This window comes from Saccopteryx bilineata, chromosome 2 (genome assembly GCF_036850765.1).
Source record: "Saccopteryx bilineata isolate mSacBil1 chromosome 2, mSacBil1_pri_phased_curated, whole genome shotgun sequence".
Lineage (NCBI taxonomy): Eukaryota > Metazoa > Chordata > Mammalia > Chiroptera > Emballonuridae > Saccopteryx > Saccopteryx bilineata.
Window position 1 is genome coordinate 186,803,723 of NC_089491.1, and position 23,998 is coordinate 186,827,720.

The 23,998-nt window shown below is 38.8% G+C and overlaps 1 protein-coding gene and 1 non-coding gene across 4 annotated transcripts in view; one reads left to right on the forward strand and one right to left on the reverse strand.

Annotated features, from left to right (window-relative positions):
* Window positions 1-23,998, reverse strand: part of USPL1 (ubiquitin specific peptidase like 1) — a 48,455-nt gene that overhangs the window by 15,063 nt on the left and 9,394 nt on the right. For 2 of the 3 annotated variants that reach the window (XM_066258914.1, XM_066258916.1), the window contains exons 4-5: window positions 14,550-15,198; window positions 3,455-3,568 (exon numbers count right to left, since the gene is read on the reverse strand). In XM_066258914.1, coding sequence (XP_066115011.1) covers window positions 3,455-3,568; window positions 14,550-15,198 — 763 coding nt within the window. Of the gene's footprint in view, window positions 1-3,454; window positions 3,569-13,640; window positions 13,791-14,549; window positions 15,199-23,998 lie in introns of all 3 variants that reach the window. The other variant, XM_066258913.1, reaches the window with a different exon arrangement.
* On the forward strand, window positions 11,601-11,731 carry LOC136327554 (small nucleolar RNA SNORA51). The gene has a single exon (XR_010729747.1). It is a non-coding gene; the product is annotated as a small nucleolar RNA SNORA51 (small nucleolar RNA).

Sequence of the window (23,998 nt, forward strand, 5' to 3'; positions counted from 1 at the left end):
AATGCTTATTCTATTGTAACCAAGTATTAATTGAAAAAGTAAATAATTTATATTTCATATAGACAACACAGAATCCTGTCTAAAAAAATAAAGTTCTCAATAACTCAAAATATAAAAGAGCTCAGAATATACTGTTAAATAAGCTGTGTTATTACAGATCACTTTTGCTAATTTATATTACTTCAATTTAGATCTTATTTTTCCTTTATTAAATTTTTTGGGTATGAAGTATAAAGCAACCTACTAAAGAACATACCAATGACTAATTCCAATTTTTATATCCTCCTGCCTCAATTAGTTAAGTGGTTTCTATGCCTGTAGTAACCTAACCCCAACTCCTACCCAATTATCTTCATTTGCCATACTGCAAAACTTTCAGGGACTCTTTGCTATATAATAAAACAAGTTTTCTCTTAACTGTTCATTAATGTCTTCTGATAACTTGTCTATCAGGTTGTCTTTTTTTTTTAACTGATATTCAAGACTTCTTTCTAAGATATGCTGGATATGGCTTCTTTGCTCTCTTTTTCCAGAGGTTTTAAACTTCAATATAATCATATCTATCAATCTTTTATTTACCTTATTTAAGAAATTCCTCCCCAATGAGTGATAAAATATTTAACTATATTTTCTTCCAAAGTTTTACAACTCCACTTTTCATGTGTAGGTCATTAAACATGCCGAAATTTCTTTCTGATGATGGTGGCAAGTAGGGAATCTCATCTTTCCTCTGTAGCAGGAACCATGTAATCGTGTATCTGTATCACTACCTCCATCACAGGATGAAGTGACCAAAAGGGGAAGCTCCTGATCTAGGCCATTCTGTTCCACTGGTCTACCCTTACACTGCTACAACACTCAGACTAAATTACTCTTTCAACTTACACAAAATAAGTAGAAACTATAACAATATTAGCTTTTTCTTAAAAAAAAATAAAAGAGGACTATAGATATTAGAAGAGAAGAAAACACTAGCCTGGAGATAGTTGTTACCTTTGTGGGGAGCTAAGGACGGACTGCGGACAGAACCAGGGGTTCAGATGCATTTGTAATGTTTTATTTCTTACACTGTGGGGAGGGAGAGAGGGTAACTTACAATGGGGTTTTCAAAAATAATAATCAAAATGATAAGAGTGTCTGATCTTAAAATTTTAACCAAAATTCAGGGTCAGTACAGATTCTACTTCTCTTTCTTTGGTACTTTAAAATACACTTTCATGCCTGACCTGTGGTGACGCAGTGGATGAAGCGTTGACCTGGAAAGCTGAGGTCGCCGGTTTGAAACCCTGGGCTTTCCTGGTCAAGGCACATATGGGAGTTGATGCTTCCTGCTCCTCCCCCTGTTCTATCTCTTTCTCTCTCTCCTCTCTATTTCTCTAATAAAAATGAATAAATAAAAATAATTATAAAAAAAATAAAATACATATTCATGTTCAGAATGACAACACACACGCTAAGATTTTACAGTGCTCTTTAAAGCAAAGATTAGATTTCATTAGCATTATCTGAAGCTCTCTGATGTAGCACCTAGCACAGCTAAATGAAAAAAGAAGGAACACAAACAAGAGAGGTTCTATTGTATCAGCAGAGCCAAGTGCTTGTCTAATTGCTGACTGCTCAAATAATCATTTAAAAATCATTTCCCTGTTACAAAGGAATACAGGTCCAGGTGACAGGGTGAGCAAGATTCAATCATATTCCAAACATAATTATCAGGGATAAGGGTGATGATTCAGACTGGGGAAGAAGCCACCCCTTAATTTAACTGGGACCTAGAGTCTGGACCCTAAATAAAACATTTCAAATCATGCTAGAAGGGAAATGATACTTGCAAAATGCACCATAAGAGCCCCTCAAGTCTATATACTCTGGTGATCTTATGAAAAAGACTGCTTGAAATGAATGGTCACCCAACGGATCAGTGGTTGGGGTAAAGAAGGGAGTTAATTACTAAGGAGGCTGGGGAAAATTTTAAGGGTGATGGATCACTCTATATCTCGATTGTGGTAATAGTTACACAACTGTATACATTTAAAAAGTGTTTTACTATATGTTAATTATGCTTTGATAAAAAATTTTTAAAAAGAATATTCATCCCATCTAAAGATAAATTAGAACTACCCTTTAGATCTAGAGGAGGCAATGACAAAGACTCAGCATATAGAAGATGTTTATTATTATAACAGAGTAAACTTGTATCTGTAGGATTTCATGAAAAAACAAGAGTAAAACTAGCAGACAACAGTGTGGATCAAAGAAGTAGGAGATACTACCATAAAAACAAAGCAGTTTCAGACACTTATCTGGTTCTGATCAAATAAATGCCACTTGTTGAGAGAAAAACTTGAAGACATTGATATTTTACATAATAATGGGTAGTATATTCATAGGGGCACCATATATTCTATATTCTTCTCTTACAATACAATATTAATACAGGAGTTAATACATAAATCAAAATAAAATAGACATCTCTCTCAAACAAACAAATCATTACAGCTGCTTTTTGTAATACTAAAAACATTTAGCCCTGGCTGGTGGCACAGTGGATAGAGTTGTCCAGAGCACCAAGGTCAGTGGCTCCATCCTGGGGGCGCCAGCTCAACCCCCAAAGTTGCCTGTTCAGGCCCCAGTCAGGGAACATATGAGAAGCAATCAATGGCATAACTAAAATAGAACAATGACTTGATAATACTCAGTCACTCTCTCCCCTCAGAGTCCCCTCTCTCTCTCCTTTCTTCTCTTTCAGGAAAAAAAACGACAAAAAAACCTTTAGAAAGACCCAGAGAGCTAGTGCCCTTGCTCCACACTGCCCCCAGAGGCCAAAATGCAACAGAGGACAAAGCAGGTCGCATTCTTTTGTCTTATTTTAAAGGTAAGGAAGTGTCCCCAAAAGGTAATTAGTGTATTTCTCCTCATATCCCAATGGCAAAAACTGTACCATCTGTCCAATTCTAAACCAATTACTGGAAGAAGTAGAGTAACTCTGGTTGGTTTAGACCAGAGACTCTCCATGCTGTCCACCTGTAAGAATCACTTGGAAGCTTCTAAAATTCCTGATATCTCAGGTCCATCCTTAGATTCTTATTTAATTGGCCCCTAGCACTATTGCTTACTTTTAAATTCCTTAGGTGCTTCTGAATGCAGTCAATGCTGAAAATGCTGGAGTAGTCTACTGGGGGAAAATACTGAAAAAGCAACTAGAGTACCCATGAGTGTTCACCTATTTTTGAGACCAGCATCAATTCCTGGGTCAGAACACAGCCTGCATACTTACATGGGCCTTCTCTGTCCACTGAAGATTTAGCCAGTGGTTAATTCCTAAATGAAACCACCCAGATTCTCTCCGGCAAGAATCTGGATCATCCAAAGTAATAGAACAGTATTATACTTCCTTATAAGTTATTTATTTATGGTAGATGAGTTATACAGTTAAATTACACAAATTACTTACCTAATGTGCACCTAAGCTGAGGCTGAAGCCTGAGAAAAATGTTATTTCTGACTTCGTTTAGACAGGTCTCTATCTCTCCAAATATTTCTGAAGTAAGTTTTTTATAATCGCCATCTAAATACAAAGTATAGAACATTATCAATTTCTTATCAATCTATACTTTTCAAAAAAATTAAGACACTGTCAAGAATGAAAGTTTATCGAAAGGCAATAAATTCTGCAGAGACAAAATGCAAAACACAAAAGTTTCTTAATTCTTCCTCCCCTTTGTGGTGTACAATATATTTCTTCAAACACAACTGAAAGTAATGCAGCTCAAATGTAATTATAGCCATATTTAAAAAGCTACAATATTCTGTAAAAATTTAGTATAAGATTAAAATATAAAAATTTAAGTCAAAATTTAAATGAGATATATGGTCTGCAACAATTGATTGAATAATCATCACTTACTCAGTACTGAGGTTCCTGTAATAATTGAAAATAGGAATAGAAAGAAAACAAAACAAAAATACTTGTGAAAACCTGAATTTTAAAAATGCAAAAAAGTGCAATCTCAAAGAAAATTATATTTAAACAAAATATTTCTTACCTAACTACTTTTTAATTGTTTATACCCAGAAGTGATTAGAGTGCTCAAGCATGTTTTCTTCCACATATGAAAATAGAACTATATACTAGTATATAAGCCTTCTGGAAAGCCACTGATAAACTCCTTATATTCATATTTTAATATCCCTTCTAGAGTATACTCAGCAATGGGTCCAAAAGATAGAGAGAGACTTGTCACAGTGTTGAAATCGTCACAGCGAAAAATTGGAAACAGCCTGAATGGTCACCAAGGGGGAACCAACGGACAAGATTTATATAAAAGATTGCATGACCAAAGTCAAGTTAATAAACATGAGGATTCTTATACTACCAGAAAGCAAAACCTATAAAGTCCTAATAATTGAAATAGTATGGTACTGGTTCAGGGACAGATAAAGCAACCAAGAGAACAAAGCTAAGAAACAGTTGCATACACGTATGAAATAACACATGACAAAAGTTGCATGGCAGATCAGTTGAGACAAAAAGTAGAGCTAGAAAAACAAGCTATGCAATGGAGGAAAATATGTGTCTGAACCACACACCATACACAAAAATTACCTCAAGCAGAATTACAAACATCTATGTCAAAAGCAAAACTTACGAGTTTTCAGTGACAGTACAGGAGAGTGACTTTCTAATTTGGGGGAAAGGAAAGATTTATTTTAAAAATCACATTACTAGTTACAAAAGGAAAAGGTAATTTCTATCGACAAAAGAGATCTTTAAAAAAGTAAACATACAAGATAAAAGTTGGGAGATTTAGCAACACATCGCTGACATAAAAATAGCAACAAGAACATATAACAACTCATACAACCAGTAAGAACATGTCAATAGAACAACACATAGGGATAAGACACAACCAAGCATATCATAGAAGGAACATACATATGAAGAGATATTCAACCTCTTTAAAATCTGGGAAAGATAAACCAAGACCACAGACCCTTTCATGTCATTCAGATAGTAAAATCTCCAAGTGTGAAAACAATCAAGGAAAAATATGGATCAGGAAGATCTCTTAGACTGCTAATGGGAGTGCTGACTGGTATAAACGCCTTGAAAACCAATTCACCATTATATTGTAAACTGAACTCAGAGCCTATGATCTGGCAATTTCATTCCTGTGGTATATATCTAAGGGCAACACTACTTGCATCCAGCAGACTAGTCTGAGTAATCACAGCAGCACATTTATAATGGCAAAAACAACCCAATGACAGAGGACTAAATAAATGTATTAGTGTCGTCAGAAATGACGCCGTGAGGGGTGCTCCCGAGACCTCTTCCTAAAATTTCAACTAGAGACAGAAACAATCACAAGAGCATCTGAAATACACATACATCAAACAAAGGTACGACTGGGCAAAAAGGTGGCTGAATATATAATCCACTCTGAAGGAAATAAGACGGAGAACGGAGTATTCCGCTTTCCTCACTGACCTCAGCAAGGGCTGCTTTCACCTGGAACTGAGAGGAAGGGAGGGCTGGGGGCGTGGAAAAAGCTGGGCGAGGGCAGAGAAGTTCAAGCCAAGAACAGAGTGTGCACACGGCTCAGCCCACGTGGAGCTACCGCCAGTCGCAGACCCCGGCAGAGGTGGGCGAGCAGTTGCCTTCCTTACTCCTACTATCCCAATCAGCCCGCATGGGCAGTGTGCGAATGGATCCACCTGGCGCTTCAGGCACGGGTGCCTGCATTCCCAGATGGAGGGGCTGGGTCGGAGACTGTCAGTAGTGACCCTCTGTGTGGGCTGTGACCAGAGTCTCTGTATAATCCTGGTGCCCTGAAAACGGCAGCATGCAGGAAGTACGCAGAGAGCTGGCTTTACTATGAGCACAGTGCCTCCGCCAGCCATACAGGCCAACAAAGCACATTCCCAGGAAAAAGAACTGTGGAAGTGGTGGGGGGAAGGGCGTGCAGACAGCCTCTGGAGAGCAGACCTGTAAAGTGTTGAAAGGAGCCTAATCCGCAGTCTGCTCACTGCCAGGCGGGTTTACGCTGGCGGCTCTGGCTGACAAAGCCTTCTTTCTCAGGCCTGAGATTTAAGGGGACCTGGAGGAGGGACTTGATAGTTCTCAGGGCCTCTTGCTCGGCAGGCAATGGCTGGGGCAACTTCCAGCCAGCCAATACAGGTTAAAAAGTACAGTCCCATGGAACAGACCTCAGAGAACACTGTGGAAGTTGGGTGGGCTGGGCTGTAGATTTCCCAACAAAGGAGAAGCCTGTGGAGAGCAGACCCATGGAGCACTGAGGCAAATTTAACTAGAACCAGAAATCAGCTCACTCCCCTGCCTGCTTGAGCTGGTGGCTCTTGTTGACAAAGCTTTCATACACAGAGCTGTGCATTGAACAAACATGAAGGAGGAACTTGGCAGCTTTTAGGACCTCTTCCTCTGCAGACAGTGACTGGGGCATCTTCCTGCCAGCCAATACAGGTTACAAAGTGCAAAAAGCCTGGGGAGAGTAGACCCGCAGAGTGCTGAGGCATACAGGACATGCCTGGAGGCTCATAGAAAGACACCTAGAGAACAACTGGCTCCCAGCCCTGCCTGATGATGCTGGTGGCTCTGGCTGGCAAATCCTTACCCAGAACCCTGCTTTGAGCGGGGATAAAGGGGGCATTTCGCAGCTCTTAGAGCTTCTTGCTCTCCAGGCAATGGCTGGGGCAAATCACAGCTGGATCCCCAGGCTGCTAGTTCAGGAAGGAGAGATTTGGGGAGAGGCTCAGGGAAAATGGAGGCTCTCTCCCACTGTCGGAGCCTGCAAATGCTAATAAGCCCCGCCTACAGGACTGAGGCTTAGCTTGTCATCACCATAGTGACACATCAACTGAAAATCTCTGCCTAAGAGTGCCACAGAGGTAGAACCTGGGGTACAGCACCACCGACCAAAAAGAGAGAGAAGAAAAAGGAAGATAACCTCTCAAAACCAGGAAAAATCTACAGTCTTTATAACTTTTTCTACTTTTTTCTTCTATTTTTTTTATCTTTTTTCTTCTTCCACCTTGGTCATTTTATCCCCTTTCCGTTTTATTCTTTTCATTTTGAACTTTATTACCCATAGGTGTTACATTTTCCATTCTTTTATTTCTATGACTGTTACACTCCAAAAAACTTAACTCAATTTTTTTCTCTCTCTCCTTCTGTTTCTTCTTTACTCTTTCTTTTTTTCTCACTCGAATCTCACCCACAAATTATTTTACCCTGGTTTCAAATTTTGTCTTTGTGGCATATTGTGTGCTTTTTACTTTGCTTTTTATCTCTTTAGCATTTCCCTTAACTCCAGCTCTCCATTCTATGTAGTTTTTGTTCCACTTAATACAATAGAATTTTCATTTTTCACTGTATTTCTTCTTTCCTCTTTTTCTTCTCTTATACTATTTCCCTCATTTGACCATCATTTACAAACAAATTAATTTATTATTGATGCAAATTTTTTCCTTGGGGCATTTTGTGGGTTCTTGCCTCGTTACTGCTTCTTTGTCACTTCACCCAACTCAGGCCCTCTATTCTACGTACTTTTGTTCCACTTAGCACAATAGAATTTTCAATTTTTTACTGCATTTTCTCAAAAAAAAGCATTTTTTATCAACTCTTATTAGTGTTATTAACAATACCACTCTCAAATGCTACTAAGAAAAAAGAAATAGAATATCATGGATACAAAAGAAAGAGATGTAGCTGAGATAGATAATGAAAAACCTACAAAAAAAATTTTTGATACCTTGGAAACCTCAGAGTTAAATGACAGAGAATTTAAAATTCAAGACCTAAAAACACTCAGGGATATGCAAGAAAGCACAGAAAGGCAAATTAGGGAGCTCAAAAAACAATTCAACAAACAGAAAGAATACATCCCCAAGAAAATTGAAACTATGAAAACAAATCAAACAGATATGAAAAACTCAATTCATGAACTGAAAAAGTGAGGTAACAAGCTTAGCCAATAGAACAGGCCATATAGAGGAGAGAATTAGTGACATAGAAGACAGGCAATGAGAGGCACTACAGAGAGAAAAGGAGAAAGACTCACAAATTTAAAAAAATGAGAAAGCCCTACAGGAATTGTCTGACTCCATCAGAAAGAGCAACATAAGAATAATGGGTATATCAGAAGGAGGAGAAAGAGAAAATGGAATGGAGAACATATTCAAACAAATAATAGACAAGAACTTCCCAAGCCTGTGCAAAGAACTAAAGCCTCGAATTCAAGAAGCAAACAGAACACCAAGTTATCTTAACCCGAACAAACCTACTCCAAGGCACATCATAATGAAATTGGCACAAACCAATGACAAAAAAAAAATTCTCAAGGCAGCCAGGGAAAAGAAGAATACAACATATAAAGGAAGGCCCATTAGATTATCAACAGATTTCTCAGCAGAAACTATAGAAGCTAGAAGACAGCGGACCCCAATATTTAAAGTTCTGAAAGCGAGGAACTTCCAGCCAAGAATACTATGTCCATCAAAGCTATCCTTCAAATACAAAGGAGAAATAAAAACATTCACAGATACAGAAAAGATGAGGGAATTTATCATCAGAAAACCCCCAATTCAGGAAATACTAAAGGGGGTTTTCTGACCAGATACAAAGAAGAAAACAAAACAAAACTACAAGTAAAAGCTCCATCAAGAACACAATAAAAACAAGATTAATCTGTGACAACAAAAACAAAAAAGGGGAGAGGATAAAGATTAACGTAGCAAAGGATGATGGAGTGCAGAAGCACTCATGAGATAGTGTACTACAATGAACATATGTATCCTTTCCATTACTTAATGGTAACCACCCCTGAAAAAAAAACCACGACAGAAGCACATTGCTTGAAAAAAGAAGTAATAGAAGAAAGAAGTATGGATTATAACAAAACAAAAACAGATAGAAAAACAAAAGAGAAGAACCAAACAAGATACAAAACTATCAGAAAGCAAAATATAAAATGGCAATAGGAAACCCTCCAGTGTCAATAATTACACTAAACATAAATGGATTGAACTCACCAATAAAAAGATATAGAGTAGCAGAATGGATTAAAAAAGAAAATTCAACTGTATGCTGCCTATAAGAAATACATCTAAGCTACCAGGATAAAAACAAATTCAAAATGAAAGGTTGGAAAACAATACTCCAAAAAAAAGCAGGGGTAGCAATACTCATATTTAACAACGCTGACTACAAGATGACAAAGGTAATCAGAGACAAAAATGGTCACTTCATCATGATAAAAGGGACACTGAATCAAGAAGACATAACACTTCTTAATATATTTGCATCAAACCAAGGAGCACCAAAATATATAAAACAGCTACTGACTGACCTAAAAAAAAAAACTGACAGAAATACAACCATACTTGAAGACCTCAATACACCATTGACGGCTTTAGATCGTTCATCCAAACAGAAAATCAATAAAGAAATATTGGCCTTAAATGAAACACTGAACAATTGGATATGAGAGACATCTATAGGACATTTCATCCCAAAGTGCCAGAGTATACATTTTTCTCTAGTGTACATGGAACATTCTCAAGAATAGACCATATGTTGGGCCACAAAAATAATGTCAACAAATTCAGAAAGATTCAAATTATACCAAGCACATTTTCTGATCATAAAGCTCTGAAATTAGAATTCAAATACAAAAAAGTAAACAAACCCACAAAAATGTGGAAACTAACAAATGAGTGGGTCAAAGAAGAAATAAAATCAGAGATCAAAAGATACATACAGACAAATGAAAATAACAATACAACATATCAAAATCTCTGGGATGCAGCAAAAGCAGTAATAAGAAGGAAGTTCACATCACTTTAGGCCTATATGAACAAACAAGAGAAAGCCCAAGTGAACCACTTAACTTCACACCTTAAGGAACTAGAAAAAGAAGAACAAAGATAACCCAAAACCAGCCAAAGAAAGGAAATAATAAAATCAGAGCAGAAATAAATGAAATAGAGAACAGAAAAACTATAGAAAAAATCAATAAAACAAGGAGCTGGTTCTTCAAAAAGATCAACAAAATTGACAAACCCTTGGCAAGACTCACCAAGGAAAAAAGAGAAAGGACTCATATAAACAAAATCCAAAATGAAAGACGAGAAATCACCACAGATATCATAAATATACAAAGAATTATTGTAGAATACTATGAGAAACCGTATGCCACCAAATTTAACAATCTAGAAGAAATGGATAAATTCCTAGAATACAATCTTCCTAGACTGAGTCATGAAGAAGCAGAAAGCCTACACAGACCCATAAACAGGGAGGAAATAGAAACAACTACCAAAAACCTCCCCCAAAATAAAAGTCTAGGCCCAGATGGCTATACTAGTGAATTCTATCAAACATTCAAAGAAGACTTGGTTCCTGTTCTATTCAAAGTCTTCCAAAAAATTGAAGAAGCAATACGGCCAAACACATTTTATGAAGCCAACATAACTCTCATACCGAAACCTGGCAAGGAGAACACAAAAAAGAAAACTACAGACCAATATCTCTAATGAATACAAATGCTAAAATACTAAACAAAATACTAGCAAATCGAATACAACAACACATTAAAAGAATAATTCATCATGATCAAGTGGGATTCATCCCAGAATCACAAGGATGGTTCAACATACGTAAAACGGTTAACGTAATACACCTTATCAACAAAACAGAGAACAAAAACCACATGATCTTATCAATAGATGCAGAAAAGGCATTTGAGAAAATAGTACATCATTTTATGTTTAAAACACTCAACAAAATGGGTATAGAAGGAAAATATCTCAACATAATAAAGGCCATTTATGATAAACTATCAGCTAACATATTAAATGGCATAAAACTGAGGACTTTTCCCCTAAAATCAGGAACAAGACAATGTCCACTCTTATTCAACGTAGTGCTATAAATTCCAGTCAGAGCAATCAGACAAAAGAAATAAAAGGCATTCATATTGGGAAAGAAGAAGTAAAGGTTTCACTTTTTGCAGATGAAATGATCCTATACATCAAATACCCCAAAGACTCCACAAAAAGACTACTAGAAACAATAAACCAATACAGTAAGGTCTCAGGATACAAAATTAATATACAAAAATCCATAGCCTTCCTATATGAAAGGAAAGCTGTGAAACTATGAAACATGAGAAAATGAGCTCAAAAAAATAATCCCTTTCATGATTGCAACAAAAAAAATAAAATACCTTGGAATAAACATAACAAAGAATGTAAAGGACCTATATAATCAAAACTACAAACCATTGTTAAGGGAAATCAAAAAAGATACAATGAAATGGAAAAATATTCCTTGTTCTTGGATAGGAAGAATAAATATAGTCAAAATGACCATATTACCCAAAGCAATATACAAATTTAATCCCATCAAAATTCCCATGTCATTTTTTTAAAAAAATGGAACAAAAAAATCATGTTTATATGGAACTATAAAAAACCCTAAATAGCCACAGCAATCCTAAGGAAAAAGAATGAAGCTGGGGGCATTACAATACCTGACTTCAAATTATATTATAGAGACACGATAATCAAAACAGCACGGTGGCCTCCCAATGCTTACCGCAGGCTGTGTTCTTACACTGTCTGTACAGAAAGAGGAGGCAGAGTAAACCCACTCATGTATACCTCAGTCCTGGCTCTTTGCCTGGTCTGTACTGTGAACGGGGGGACATGGAGAAAAAAAAGAAAAAATAGAAAAAAAGAATAAAAAGGAAAAAAAGAAGAGGAAGAAAAAAAAAAAAGCACGGTATTGGCAGAAAGGTAGACACTCAGACCAATGGAACAGAATAGAAAGCCCAGAAATAAAACCACATGTATACGGTCAAATAATCTTTGATAAAGGGGGCAACAACACACAATGGAGAAAAGAAAGCCTCTTTAACAAATGGTGCTGGGAAAACTGAAAAGCCACATGCAAAAGAATAAAACTCGACTACAGTTTGTCCCCTTGTACTAAAATTAATTCAAAATGGATCAAAGACCTAAATATAACACCTGAAACAATAAATTACAGAGAAGAAAACATAGGTACTAAACTCATGGACCTTGGTTATAAAGAGCATTTTATGAATTTGACTCCAAAGGCAAGGGGAGTGAAGGTAAAGATAAATGAATGGGACTACATCAGACTAAGAAGTTTTTGCACAGCAAGAGAAACTGACAACAAAATAAACAGTCAGCCAACTAAATGGCAAATGATATTTTCAAACAACAGCTCAGATAAGGGCCTAATATCCAAAATATACAAAGAACTCTTAAAATTCAACAACAAACAAGGAAACAATCCAATAAAAAAATGGGAAGAGGACATGAACAGACACTTCTCCCAGGAAGAAATACAAATGGCCAACAGATATATGAAAAGATGCTCATCTTTATTAGTTATTAAGAGAAATGCAAATCAAAACTAAAATAAGATACCACCTCACACCTGTTAGATTAGCTATTATCAACAAGACAGGTAATAACAAGTGTTGGAGAGGCTGTGGAGAAAAAGGAACCCTTATTCACTGTTGGTGAGAATGTAAAGTAGTTCAACCATTATGGCAGAAAGTATGGTGGTTTCTCAAAAAATTAAAAATAGAACTACCATATGATCCAGCAATTCCTCTACTGGGTATATACCCCCAAAACTCAAAAACAATGGTACGTAAAGACACATGCAGCCCCACGTTCATTGCAGCATTGTTCACAGTGGCCAAGACATGGAAACAACCAAAAAGCCCTTCAATAGATGACCGGATAAAGAAGATGTGGTACATATATATTATGGACTACTACTCAGCCATAAGAAATGATGACATCGGATCATTTACAACAGTGGTCCCCAAACTTTTTTGGGCCACGGACCGGTTTAATGTCAGAAAATATTTTCACAGACCAGCCTTAAGGGTGGGACGGATAAACGTAACACGTGACCGAGACAAGCATCAAGAGCAGTGGTTCTCAACCTGTGGGTCGCGAACCCGGCGGAGGTCGAACGACCAAAACACAGGGGTCACCTAAAGCCATACTTTAGGCAACCTCTGTGTATTGGTCGTTCGACCCACAGGTTGAGAACCGCTGGTCAAGAGTGGGTCTTAGATGGATGTAACAGAGGGAATCTGGTCATTTTAAAAAAATAAAACATCGTTCAGACTTAAATATAAATAGAACGGAAATAATGTAAGTTATTTATTCTTTCTCTGCGGACCGGTACCAAATGGCCCACAGACCAGTACGGTCCGCGGGTTGAGGACCACTGATATACAACAACATGGATGGACCTTGATAACATTATACTGAGTGAAGTAAGTAAATAAGAAAAAGCTAAGAACTATATAACCCCATACATAGGTGGGACATAAAAATGATACTCAAAGACATGGAGAAGAGTATGGTGGTTACCAGGGGTGGGGAGGGGAAGAGAGGGGCACAAAAAAAACCAGATAGAAGGAGACGGAAGACTATATGACTTTGGGTGATGGGTATGCAACATAATCAAATGTCAAAATAACCTGGAGATGTTTTCTCTGAACCTATGTACCCTGATTGATCAATACCACCCCATTAAAATTAATTAAAAAATTAAAAATAGGCCTGACCTGTGGTGGCGCAGTGGATAAAGCGTCGACCTGGAAATGCTGAGGTCGCCGGTTCAAAACCCTGGGCTTGCCTGGTCAAGGCACATATGGGAGTTGATGCTTCCAGCTCCTCCCCCCTTCTCTCTCTCTCTCTCCCTCTCTCTCTCCTCTCTAAAATGAATAAAATAAAAAAATTTTTAAAAATTTCCCTTAAAAAAAAAATTAAAAATAAATAAATGTATTAGTATATTTATTAAATGAAAACAGCAATGAAAATCAAGAAGCACAAATACAAGCAGCTTCCTAGATAAATCTTTATGGAAAAAAAAGGTCCCAAAAGACACATTGTATATCCTTAGTATTACAGTTGTGTAGGGAAACTGTTAAAAAGAATAAGACATTTCAGGATGACCATTACCACTGGAGGAGGTACAGGCTGAGATAGGGAGGAATACATAGGTAGGTGTAAGTTACTAAAAATATTTCAATTCTTCTTTAGTCAGGAGGTGGTTCATGGATATCCCCTTTTATAGAAACTAAAATGTAAAGTATATCCCTCACTGTGAAGAGAGATTTGGGGGGAATTGTAGAACAGTGGGTGATTTGTATTTATTCCTTCTTGCTGCTTACAGCAATTTAAAAACTTAAAATTATACTTCAATGGGCTCCATGATGACCACCATTACTCTGACAGCTAGGAAAAACTCCACAGCCGTTTTTATCTTGACTCTATTTTTTAAAAAGATGTCTTTTGGGGCAGTCAGGATAATACAACTGGTGTTGTCTCAAGCTTCATGACACTCCCTGGGCTCACTGCTCCCAGGTCTCAACATAAAACAGAGGGAACTGATGGCATCTTCCACGTGCTGAGAGACAAAACTCAATATTAACCTCTTTACAATTAAAGAGAAATAAACTATTATCACCAACCTTTAACTGCATCCAAGTGACTGGCGTGCAGAAGCTTAGTGGCTTGATTATACTTTGTGAACAACTGCCAGAACACGGATTCCTCTCTAGGGCAGAGGTCAGTCATCACCACCTTCTTTACCACTTCCAAGTGCACCAATGCTGACAGGATACAGTCTAACCAACAAAGGGAATAAGAATTTTTCCACTGAACACATGAAGTCTGGCAAAATGGTGTACATCTGCCCTGCAGTGGCACTTCCAGTTCAGATGGGACTCCTTCATTTTGAGGAGGAGTCTCCCCAGTTCCAGAACCGATGACAGCAGCAGCATGTTCTTCAGCAGCCACATCAGTGACAACCGCTTCCAAAATCTCAGCCTGTCCCAAGAAATCAGCAGTCCAAACCGGACCCTGCCGACCACTGCACAGTGAGTCAGGTGAGTGTGATGAGGTTTCATCACATGCTTTTCCATTATGTTTTCTGTTCAAAACCTGTTCACCATCAATAACAATATGACTTTTAATCTTTTTGGAATTTGCTAAAGAAGGGGAATTTTTATAGTTGTTTTCCAAGAGCTTTTTTTTTTGAGGCTTATTAGCAGTCTGATGATCTTCCAAATCAGGAGAAATTAAGTTATTCAGTGATTTAGAGCCCAAAGGATAGATGCACTAGGAAGGAAAAATAAAATGATAAAAACTACAAAAATTCAAACAAGCTCAAATTTTACTTTATGTTTCTAAGTCATGAGAAATATGTATAACATATTAGCATTAATTGGACATGAGTATACTATACATCTAAATTTGAAGGAACTAGGAATAAACTGTTTAATAAAACATTTGGTCCCCTCCAAAAAATTTTCCTAGTTAATTTGATCAAAGCTTAATCTGAATTCTACTAGATTCCTCTAACAAGAAAAATATTTTTGCCTTAATAAAAAGCTAATGTCAAATAAATTTAAAAATCTCAACAGTGTAAAGAAATATTTTATGATGAGTGTGTCATTCTTTTTTGGACAGGTACACTGCATAACACTAAGAATTAGAAGAGTATTTTCAAATAAAAAAAGTTGCATGGAGTAACTTCTGTTTCTTACTTTTGAAACTGTATAGTACTGCAATCTGAGAGTAATCAGCACGTCAACTTTACATCCTTATTGGGTTTAAGGGTCAAACTGGTTGAATTTTAGTAACTTCAAATCACACTGTACATTAACACAATTTCAGCCAAATATCAACAGTGTAAACTAAAATAATCAGTGAATTTTCCCTAAGTTTGAAAGCCAGCAAAATATTTTATAAGACAAATTCAAGAAATAGATATTCTCTGTGCCTTTTTTAAAATATACCTTCAACAGACTCATGGATGACAGTTGGGGAGTTGGGCTAGGACCTAGGTGAAGGAATTGGAAAGGTACAATTGGTAGTTAGTTACAGATAGTCACAGGGATGTAAGCCACAGCAAAAGGAATAGTGAATAATATCGGAATAATTACGTATGGGGCCAGGTGGGTACACTAGACGTATCGGGAGGACCACTGTGTAAAGCTGTGGTCCCCAACCCCTGGGCCATGGACCAGTACCGGTCCGCAGAGAAAGAATAAATAACTTACATTATTTCCGTTTTATTTATATTTAAGTCTGAATGATGTTTTATTTTTTAAAAATGACCAGATTCCCTCTGTTACATCCATCTAAGACTCACTCTTGACACATCTCGGTCACGTGATATATTTATCCGTCCCACACTAAAGGCCGGTCTGTGAAAATATTTCCTGACATTAAACCGGTCCGTGGCTCAAAAAAGGTTGGGGACCACTGGTATAAAGTACATGATTGTCTAACCACTATGTGTACATCTAAAACTAACACAGAATAACACTGAATGTAAACAGTAATTAAAATATAAATATATATGAGTTCTGCTTCTTTCTGGAGTCCGAGCTCAATGAGTTCCTTCCTGATTCTCTACTCCCTCCCTCCTCAGTTATGGCTCCCACCATCAGGAATTTGCTCCCCATATTAAGGCAGCCCTTCATCACCTATGAAGGTGTTTGCCTGGTAGACAGTCCTTAAAAAATAACAACAAATGAACAAATAAAGTATGCCACCTTCTCCACAAAAATGGCAGACTGCTACCTTAGTGGCCTCTGAAAAACCATACCTTGTGGTATTGTGCCCTCACAGAAGCAGCCCCTGCCACACAACTCTGGGCTGGGTTATGTGACTACCACGATGTACACGGAGGCCTGATAAGCACTGGCTCACTGGGCTTATCCTCTTGGAGCCCTCCTTGTGTAACATTCCTTCTTAGTCCCAGTCACTATACTGTATTGTGAGAAGCCCATAAGCCTCACAGGATAACCCTTGTGAAAAAGAATCAAGATCATGGCTGATGCCTGAGCTGAGTGCGCAGATGGCAGCTAGCACCACTGTCAGTCCTGCAGACACGTCAGTTGTCCCAGACAACAGCATCTAAAATGTAAGGCCTCCCTGGCCAATCTACAGAATCATGAAGAATAAGTAAACCATTAAGTTACTTTAGTCAGTAAGTTTTGAGGTGGTTAATTTCATAGCAAGAGGTAACTGAAATGCACTAAATCCTCATTTAAAACATAGCTTCTTCAATACAAGTGAACATGATATTCATAATACTGCATTTGTTATGAAATTTCTTAACAGAACAAGTTTTGGACCCTTCTGTCACTAACTAGTTGTACAGTCACCATAAACAGCAACTTTATACCTTTACTTCCTAAATACTACCACGTCAATAAATGGGAGAATGCTTTAAAATCAATAGCAATGATTTAGTATTCAAAGAGTCATAAAAAGGTATATACCTCCCAAATTGAAAACAGGACCTCAAAAAGATATATTGTACACCCATGTTCACTGAACTATTAGTCACAGTAGTTGAGAGGTGGAAGCAACCCAAATATCCATGAGCAAACAGATCAAGAAAATGGGGTATATGCATAAATGAAAAACTACTCAGCCTTTAAAAAGGAAATCCTGTCACATTCTACAACATGGATAAACCCTGAGGACATTATGCTAAGTAAAATAAGCCTGTCACAAAAAGACAAATACTGTATGATTTGACCTATACGAGGCACCTAGGGTTGTCAAATCCATAGAGACAAAAATAAATGGTGGTTGCCAAGGCTGAGGGAAGAAAAATGGGAGTTGTTTAATGGGGACTGAGTTTCAATTGTGCAAGATGAGAAACTTCTGGATATCTGTTGCACAACAATGTGAATACAGCTAACACTCCTGAACTATACACTTAAAATGGTTAAGATGGGCCTGACCAGTGGTAGCACAGTGGATAGTCAACTTGCAACACGAAGGTCCCAGGTTTGAAAACATGAGGTTGCTGGCTTGAGTGTGGGATCATCAACATGACCTCATGGTTGCTGGCTTGAAGCCCGACAGCACTGGTTTGAGCAAAGGGTCACTGATTCAGCTGGAGCCCCTTACAACACCCTCAATCAAAGCATGTATGAGAAAGCAATCAATGAATAACTAAAGTGAGTTGATGCTTCTTACCTCTCTGCCTTCCTCCTGTCTCTTTCTCTCTCTTGCTTAAAAAAATGGTTAAGATGATAAATTTTGTCACAATAAAAAATTTTAAGAGGCAAAAATCTGTACCCATCAGTGTGAGCACCCCTACTCAATAAAAAGAACAATAAACAAGGGTCCTTTATGGTTTATTGGGTTTTTTTAATCCATACTCCTAGGTGAACTCCCCCAGTCTCTCAGTCCAATCATCTATATGATAATGGCTCACAAAGGTATATCTCCAATCCCAAACTCTCCACCTAATGCTAGACAGACACTGTTTGCTCTACACACCCACATACATTATTAGATACATGTTTCAGGCTTGACTGGACCTGACCTCTTGGTCTTTCCAACCATCTTCCTCTTCCCAAAGTCTTCTCATCTCAGTCACTGGCAACTCCATTCATTCTTCCAATCACTTAAGCCACAATTCTGGGAATCATCCCTGACTTATCCTTCTCCTACCATGTATCCCAACCTTTCAGCAATTCCTTTTGGCTCCAGTTTTAAAACATTTTCAGAATACAACCATACCTCATTACCTTAGTTATACTTGGTCCCCCTGGAGTACTACACCTGCCTTCCAGCTAGTCTCTCTGCTTCAGGTCATGCGCAGGACCCAAGCAAGCCATCGGGATCTGTTGTGGACCGGTAATGGCAAAAAGCCATTATAGATTCGAGGCTTGGCAGGGGGCTTAAGTTCTACCCCCTCCATCTCCATATTTGGCTTTGATGCTGAGTGTTTGCACCCACTCCACTTCCTTCCTTGGGTTGCAGGAAGCAATATACATACCCTTCCTCTGACTCTGTTTCAGATGTTTGTAAATTTCACTAATGTATCCTGTTTTTGCCTTGGGAGAGTTCCTGTCTTAGCCTTTGATGTGCAACTTTGTATCAGGGTCCTTGATTTGCATAGGTCCATATAATAAAGCGAACTGGGGCTGTGAGGCACTCAGATGCTGCCAGGCAGTTTGAGGAGTCCTCCCGGTCCCATCGGTTTTGTTCTGACAAAGTGTGTTTCCTTAATTCCGCACCTTTATTTGGAAGCTGCGCTGGTCCGCGGCAAGTGGCGCCCGAACAGACGACTTGAGTATGAGTACAAGGAAACTAAAACTGAAGGAAGGTAACGGAACTCCCCAAAGTGAAGTGCGCACAGTGAGTAAAGAAAGTTTTTGGGGAAAGTGTAGTTGGGAGTAAAAGAATATGGGGCAGATAGGGTCAAAAATAAGGGACCTTTTTGTAAAAATGTTTCCATATGAAGACAAATCATTGTCTGAAGAGTATCAGGGTAAGCCGGAAACAGAGGGATGTGAATATGAGGATAACTTGAAGTCTGAGGATGACAGGGGGGATGAAAAATCCGTGGCTATGGCTGCCTTAGCCGCGGGGCCTCCGCTGCCCTCAGCTCCTTCCTACATGCAACCCTCTGCTCCTCCGTTCCCTTATCGGGCTGATTCCATAGTCTATAGCTCAAAATCTGGGAAATCTCCTCTCCAACAATCTATAGACCAGGCTCGAAATATAGGGGAAACAATAGATGGCTTTGCCTGTTTTCCTATTGTGGAAAGACAGGATGATACAGGGAGACTAGTGCGAGAACATGAACCTGTACCTTTTAAAACTCTGAAAGAGCTTAAACTTGCTTGTGCTCAGTATGGGCCTACTGCCCCTTTTACACTTGGTTTATTAGATACCATTAGTGCAAAGGCTCTTCCCCCAAATGACTGGAAGGCGATTGCTCGTGCTTGTCTCTCTGGGGGTGATTATTTGTTGTGGAAGTCAAACTTTCATGAAAAGGCTATAGAGCTGGTTGAGAAAAATCAGCAAGAGGAGGTTGCTGTTACTGTAGATATGTTAACTGGAGAAGGACAGTATGCCCATATGGCAACTCAATTAGAGTATCGACCAACTATTTATGATATAATTAATCAGCTAGCCACACAGGCATGGAAATGCCTGCCTATTCCAGGGACCAAACCAGAAGAATTTGGTAAAATTAGGCAGGGTGCAGACGAGCGATTTCAAGACTTTGTCTCACGGCTAATTCAAGCAGTTGAAAGAATAGTAGGGGATAAAAATGTGGGAAAGGTTTTAATAAAACAACTAGCCTATGAAAATGCTAATTCTGCTTGTCAGGCTGCACTTCGGCCTCACCGCAAGAAGGGAGAGATATAGAGGATTATATTAGAATTTGCGCTGATGTTCGGCCTTCATACATGCAAGGTCTTGCCTTTACCACAGGTAATAAGGCAAGATTTCCAGGACAAAATTTTGATAAAGGACAGAACAAGCGAAGGAAGGAAGGTCAGGGAAGTACTTTTGCCCATGGAAACTGTTTTCAATGCGGGGGTTCGGGGCATTTTGCTAAAAACTGCCCTGCTTTCCCCGGATATTGGTCTCGGCCTCTCCCTCAAGGACGGCCAGCCCTTAAGGCTCCGGACCTCTGCCCACTTTGTAGACATGGGAAACATTGGAAGAATAAGGGGAGGCCTAAATGTACTACCGCAGGGCAGGGAAACGGACAATGGGGCCCTCCCGGGCCCCATCAAACAATAGGGGCAATGTCAGTGTTTCCTCAGCAAACTCAGATTCCAGCAGGCCAAACATTGCCCAACTATCCCAGGCAACAACAGGCAGTACAGGACTGGACCTCAGTCCCATCTCCCAATTCGTATTGACTCCAGAGATGGGACCTCAAGCCATACCCACTGGAATTTTTGGGCCACTTCCCAGTAACACAGTAGGAATCTTGTTAGGCAAAAGTAGTTTAACTATGAGGGAATTCTTTGTTCTTCCTGGAGTGATAGACTCTGATTATGCAGGGGAAATTAAAGTAATGGCTCACACTTTGAGGAATATAGTGACTATCTTCCCTGATATGAAAATTGCTCAATTAATCCTTTTCCCTCTTTTAAGACAAGGCCAAACCCTGCTAAAGGGACCCCGAGAGAATCAAAGATTTGGCTCCACTGATACTGCCTATTGGATTCAAAAAATAGGCCAGGAACTCCCTGAAATGGAACTAACAATACAAGGGCGTAAATTTAAAGGGCTTTTAGATACTGGGGCTGATGTATCTGTTATTGCAAAGCTACATTGGCCTCCTTCCTGGCCCATTCATGCAGCAGCCACAGAATTACAAGCTTTAGGGCAGAGTAAATCCCCTCAACAAAGTTCTAGTTTTTTACAATGGGAAGATAAAGAAGGTCATTCTGGATTTTTTCAGCCTTATGTGCTCCCTGGATTGCCAGTTAATTTGTGGGGTAGAGATGTTTTGAAAAATATGGGGGCATTGCTAGTCAGTCCTAATAGTTTAGTTAGCACTCAAATGCTTGATCAGGGATTTTTGCCCACTAAGGGTCTAGGGAAAGAACAGCGAGGAATTCTCACCCCCATAGAAGTGGCACCCAATACCAGAAGGCATGGATTAGGATATCAAAATTTTGCATAGGGGCCTTGGTAGCTCCTGCTACCCCAATAATGCACTGTGCAGACCCAATTACTTGGAAATCAGATAATCCTGTATGGGTAGACCAATGGCCCCTTTCTCAGGAGAAACTTAGGGCAGCTGCTCAATTGGTACAGGAACAGCTACAGCTTGGGCACATTGAACCATCTAATAGTCCATGGAATACGCCTATATTTGTCATTAAAAAGAAATCAGGAAACTGGAGGCTATTACAAGATTTGAGAGCAATAAATAAGACTATGGAAATTATGGGTCCTCTCCAGCTAGGACTTCCTTCTCCTACTGCCATTCCATGGAACTATCACCTTATAGTTGTTGATTTGAAGGATTGCTTTTTTACTATTCCTTTAAGCCCTCATGATTGCAAGCGTTTTGCATTCAGTGTTCCTTCACTTAATTTTCAGGCTCCCATGGAGCGATACCAGTGGAGAGTTTTGCCTCAAGGTATGGCTAATAGTCCTACCTTGTGCCAAAAATATGTTGCTCAAGCCATCTCTCCAGTACAAAGGCAACACCCTAAGGCATACATAATTCATTATATGGATGATATTCTTATTGCTCATCCAGATAAAGACACTGTGTTGACCATTTTGCAACAACTAGAATATTCTCTGAAAAAATCAGGACTTTATATAGCTCCTGAAAAGGTACAGCAATCTTTACCTTTTTCTTATTTAGGACAAATTATTGAGGGACAACAAATTCGCCCACAGAAAATAGAAATCAGGACAGATCATTTGCAAACTTTAAACGATTTCCAGAAACTGTTAGGAGACATTAATTGGCTTAGACCTTCCTTGAAATTAACTACTGGAGAACTGAAGCCACTTTTTGATATTCTTAGAGGCTCAGCTGAACCAGCTTCTCCTCGGCTACTTACACCTGCGGGACAACAAGCTTTAAAGCTTGTAGAAAAGGCCTTGCAGCAAGCACAACTAAAACGCATAAATCCTGAGGAATCAATTGCCCTACTAATATGTCCCTCAAGTTACACTCCAACAGGACTATTGTGGCAAGCTTCAGGTCCTATTGAATGGATTCATTTAGCTGTTACTCCTAAGAAAGTTTTATCTCCATATTTTGATCTTGTTGCCTCCTTGATTATCAAGGGGCGTAGGCGACTCTTGCAGCTTATAGGTTTTGAGCTACAGACTGTTGTTGTTCCTTTTTCAAAGGATCAACAACAATGGCTCTGGGAAACTTCCACAAAATGGCAAATCGCTTTTGCAAATTTTACAGGCCAAATTGATTCTCACTACCCAGCTGATAAAATAGTTCAATTTTCATTAATTACTACCTTTATATTTCCTAAGACAATTGTTAATGAGCCCATTCCTGAAGCACCTACAATCTTTACTGACGGATCTAGCTCAGGAATAGCAGGCTTAATAATCAATGGACAGCTTTATACTGAAACAGTCACCTTAAAATCAGCCCAAAGAGTAGAATTACATGCCATTATCATGGCTTTTCAGCATTTGCCATACTCTTCCTTTAATTTATATACAGACAGCAGATATTTACTTATGGTTGTTTCCACTATAGAGACTGCTGTCTTAGGGACAACTGCTGATGAGGAACTATTTCAGCAGTTCCTCCTTCTTCAAAGACTTGTATGTCAACATACAGCTCCGTGTTTTATAGGACATATTCGAGCTCACTCCATGCTCCCTGGAGCTTTAGCGCAAGGGAATGCCCTTGTTGATCAAGCTACCCAAAAGAAAATTATTGGAGCAACCATGACAGATCAAGCAATTCAGTCTCATACTATCCATCACCAGAACGCTGCAGCCCTGCGTAAAGTTTCAACTTTCTTGGGAAGCAGCACGGCAGATTGTTAAATCTTGTCCAAAGTGCCCTATATTACAATCTGTCCCTTCGTTTGGAATTAACCCTCGAGGACTCCTACCGGGACAACTTTGGCAAATGGATGTTACTCATATACCTTCGTTTGGCAAACAATCCTTTGTCCACGTTACAGTAGATATTTATTCTGGATTTATAGTAGCCTCTGCCAGAACAGGAGAGGCTGCTAAACATGTTATAGCTCATTGCTTGTATGCATTTTCTATTATTGGACTTCCTAAACTGATTAAAACTGACAACGCTCCTGCATATGTAGGAAAAGCATTTACTACATTTTGTCAGACTTTTGGACTTGACCTAAGGACGGGAATTCCTTACAATCCCCAGGGTCAAGGCATTGTAGAGCGTGCACATCAAACACTTAAAAAACCAATTGGAAAAAATTAAAAAAGGGGAATTATACCCTCAAACTCCTGCTTCTTTGTCATGCTCTTTTCACTTTAAATTTTTTGAATACTGATGTACAGGGTCATTCAGCAGCAGAGAGACTCTGGAACCCTGCAAGGAAAGCCTTCCCTGAAGTGCGATGGAGGGACCCACTCACAGGAATCTGGCAAGGGCCAGACC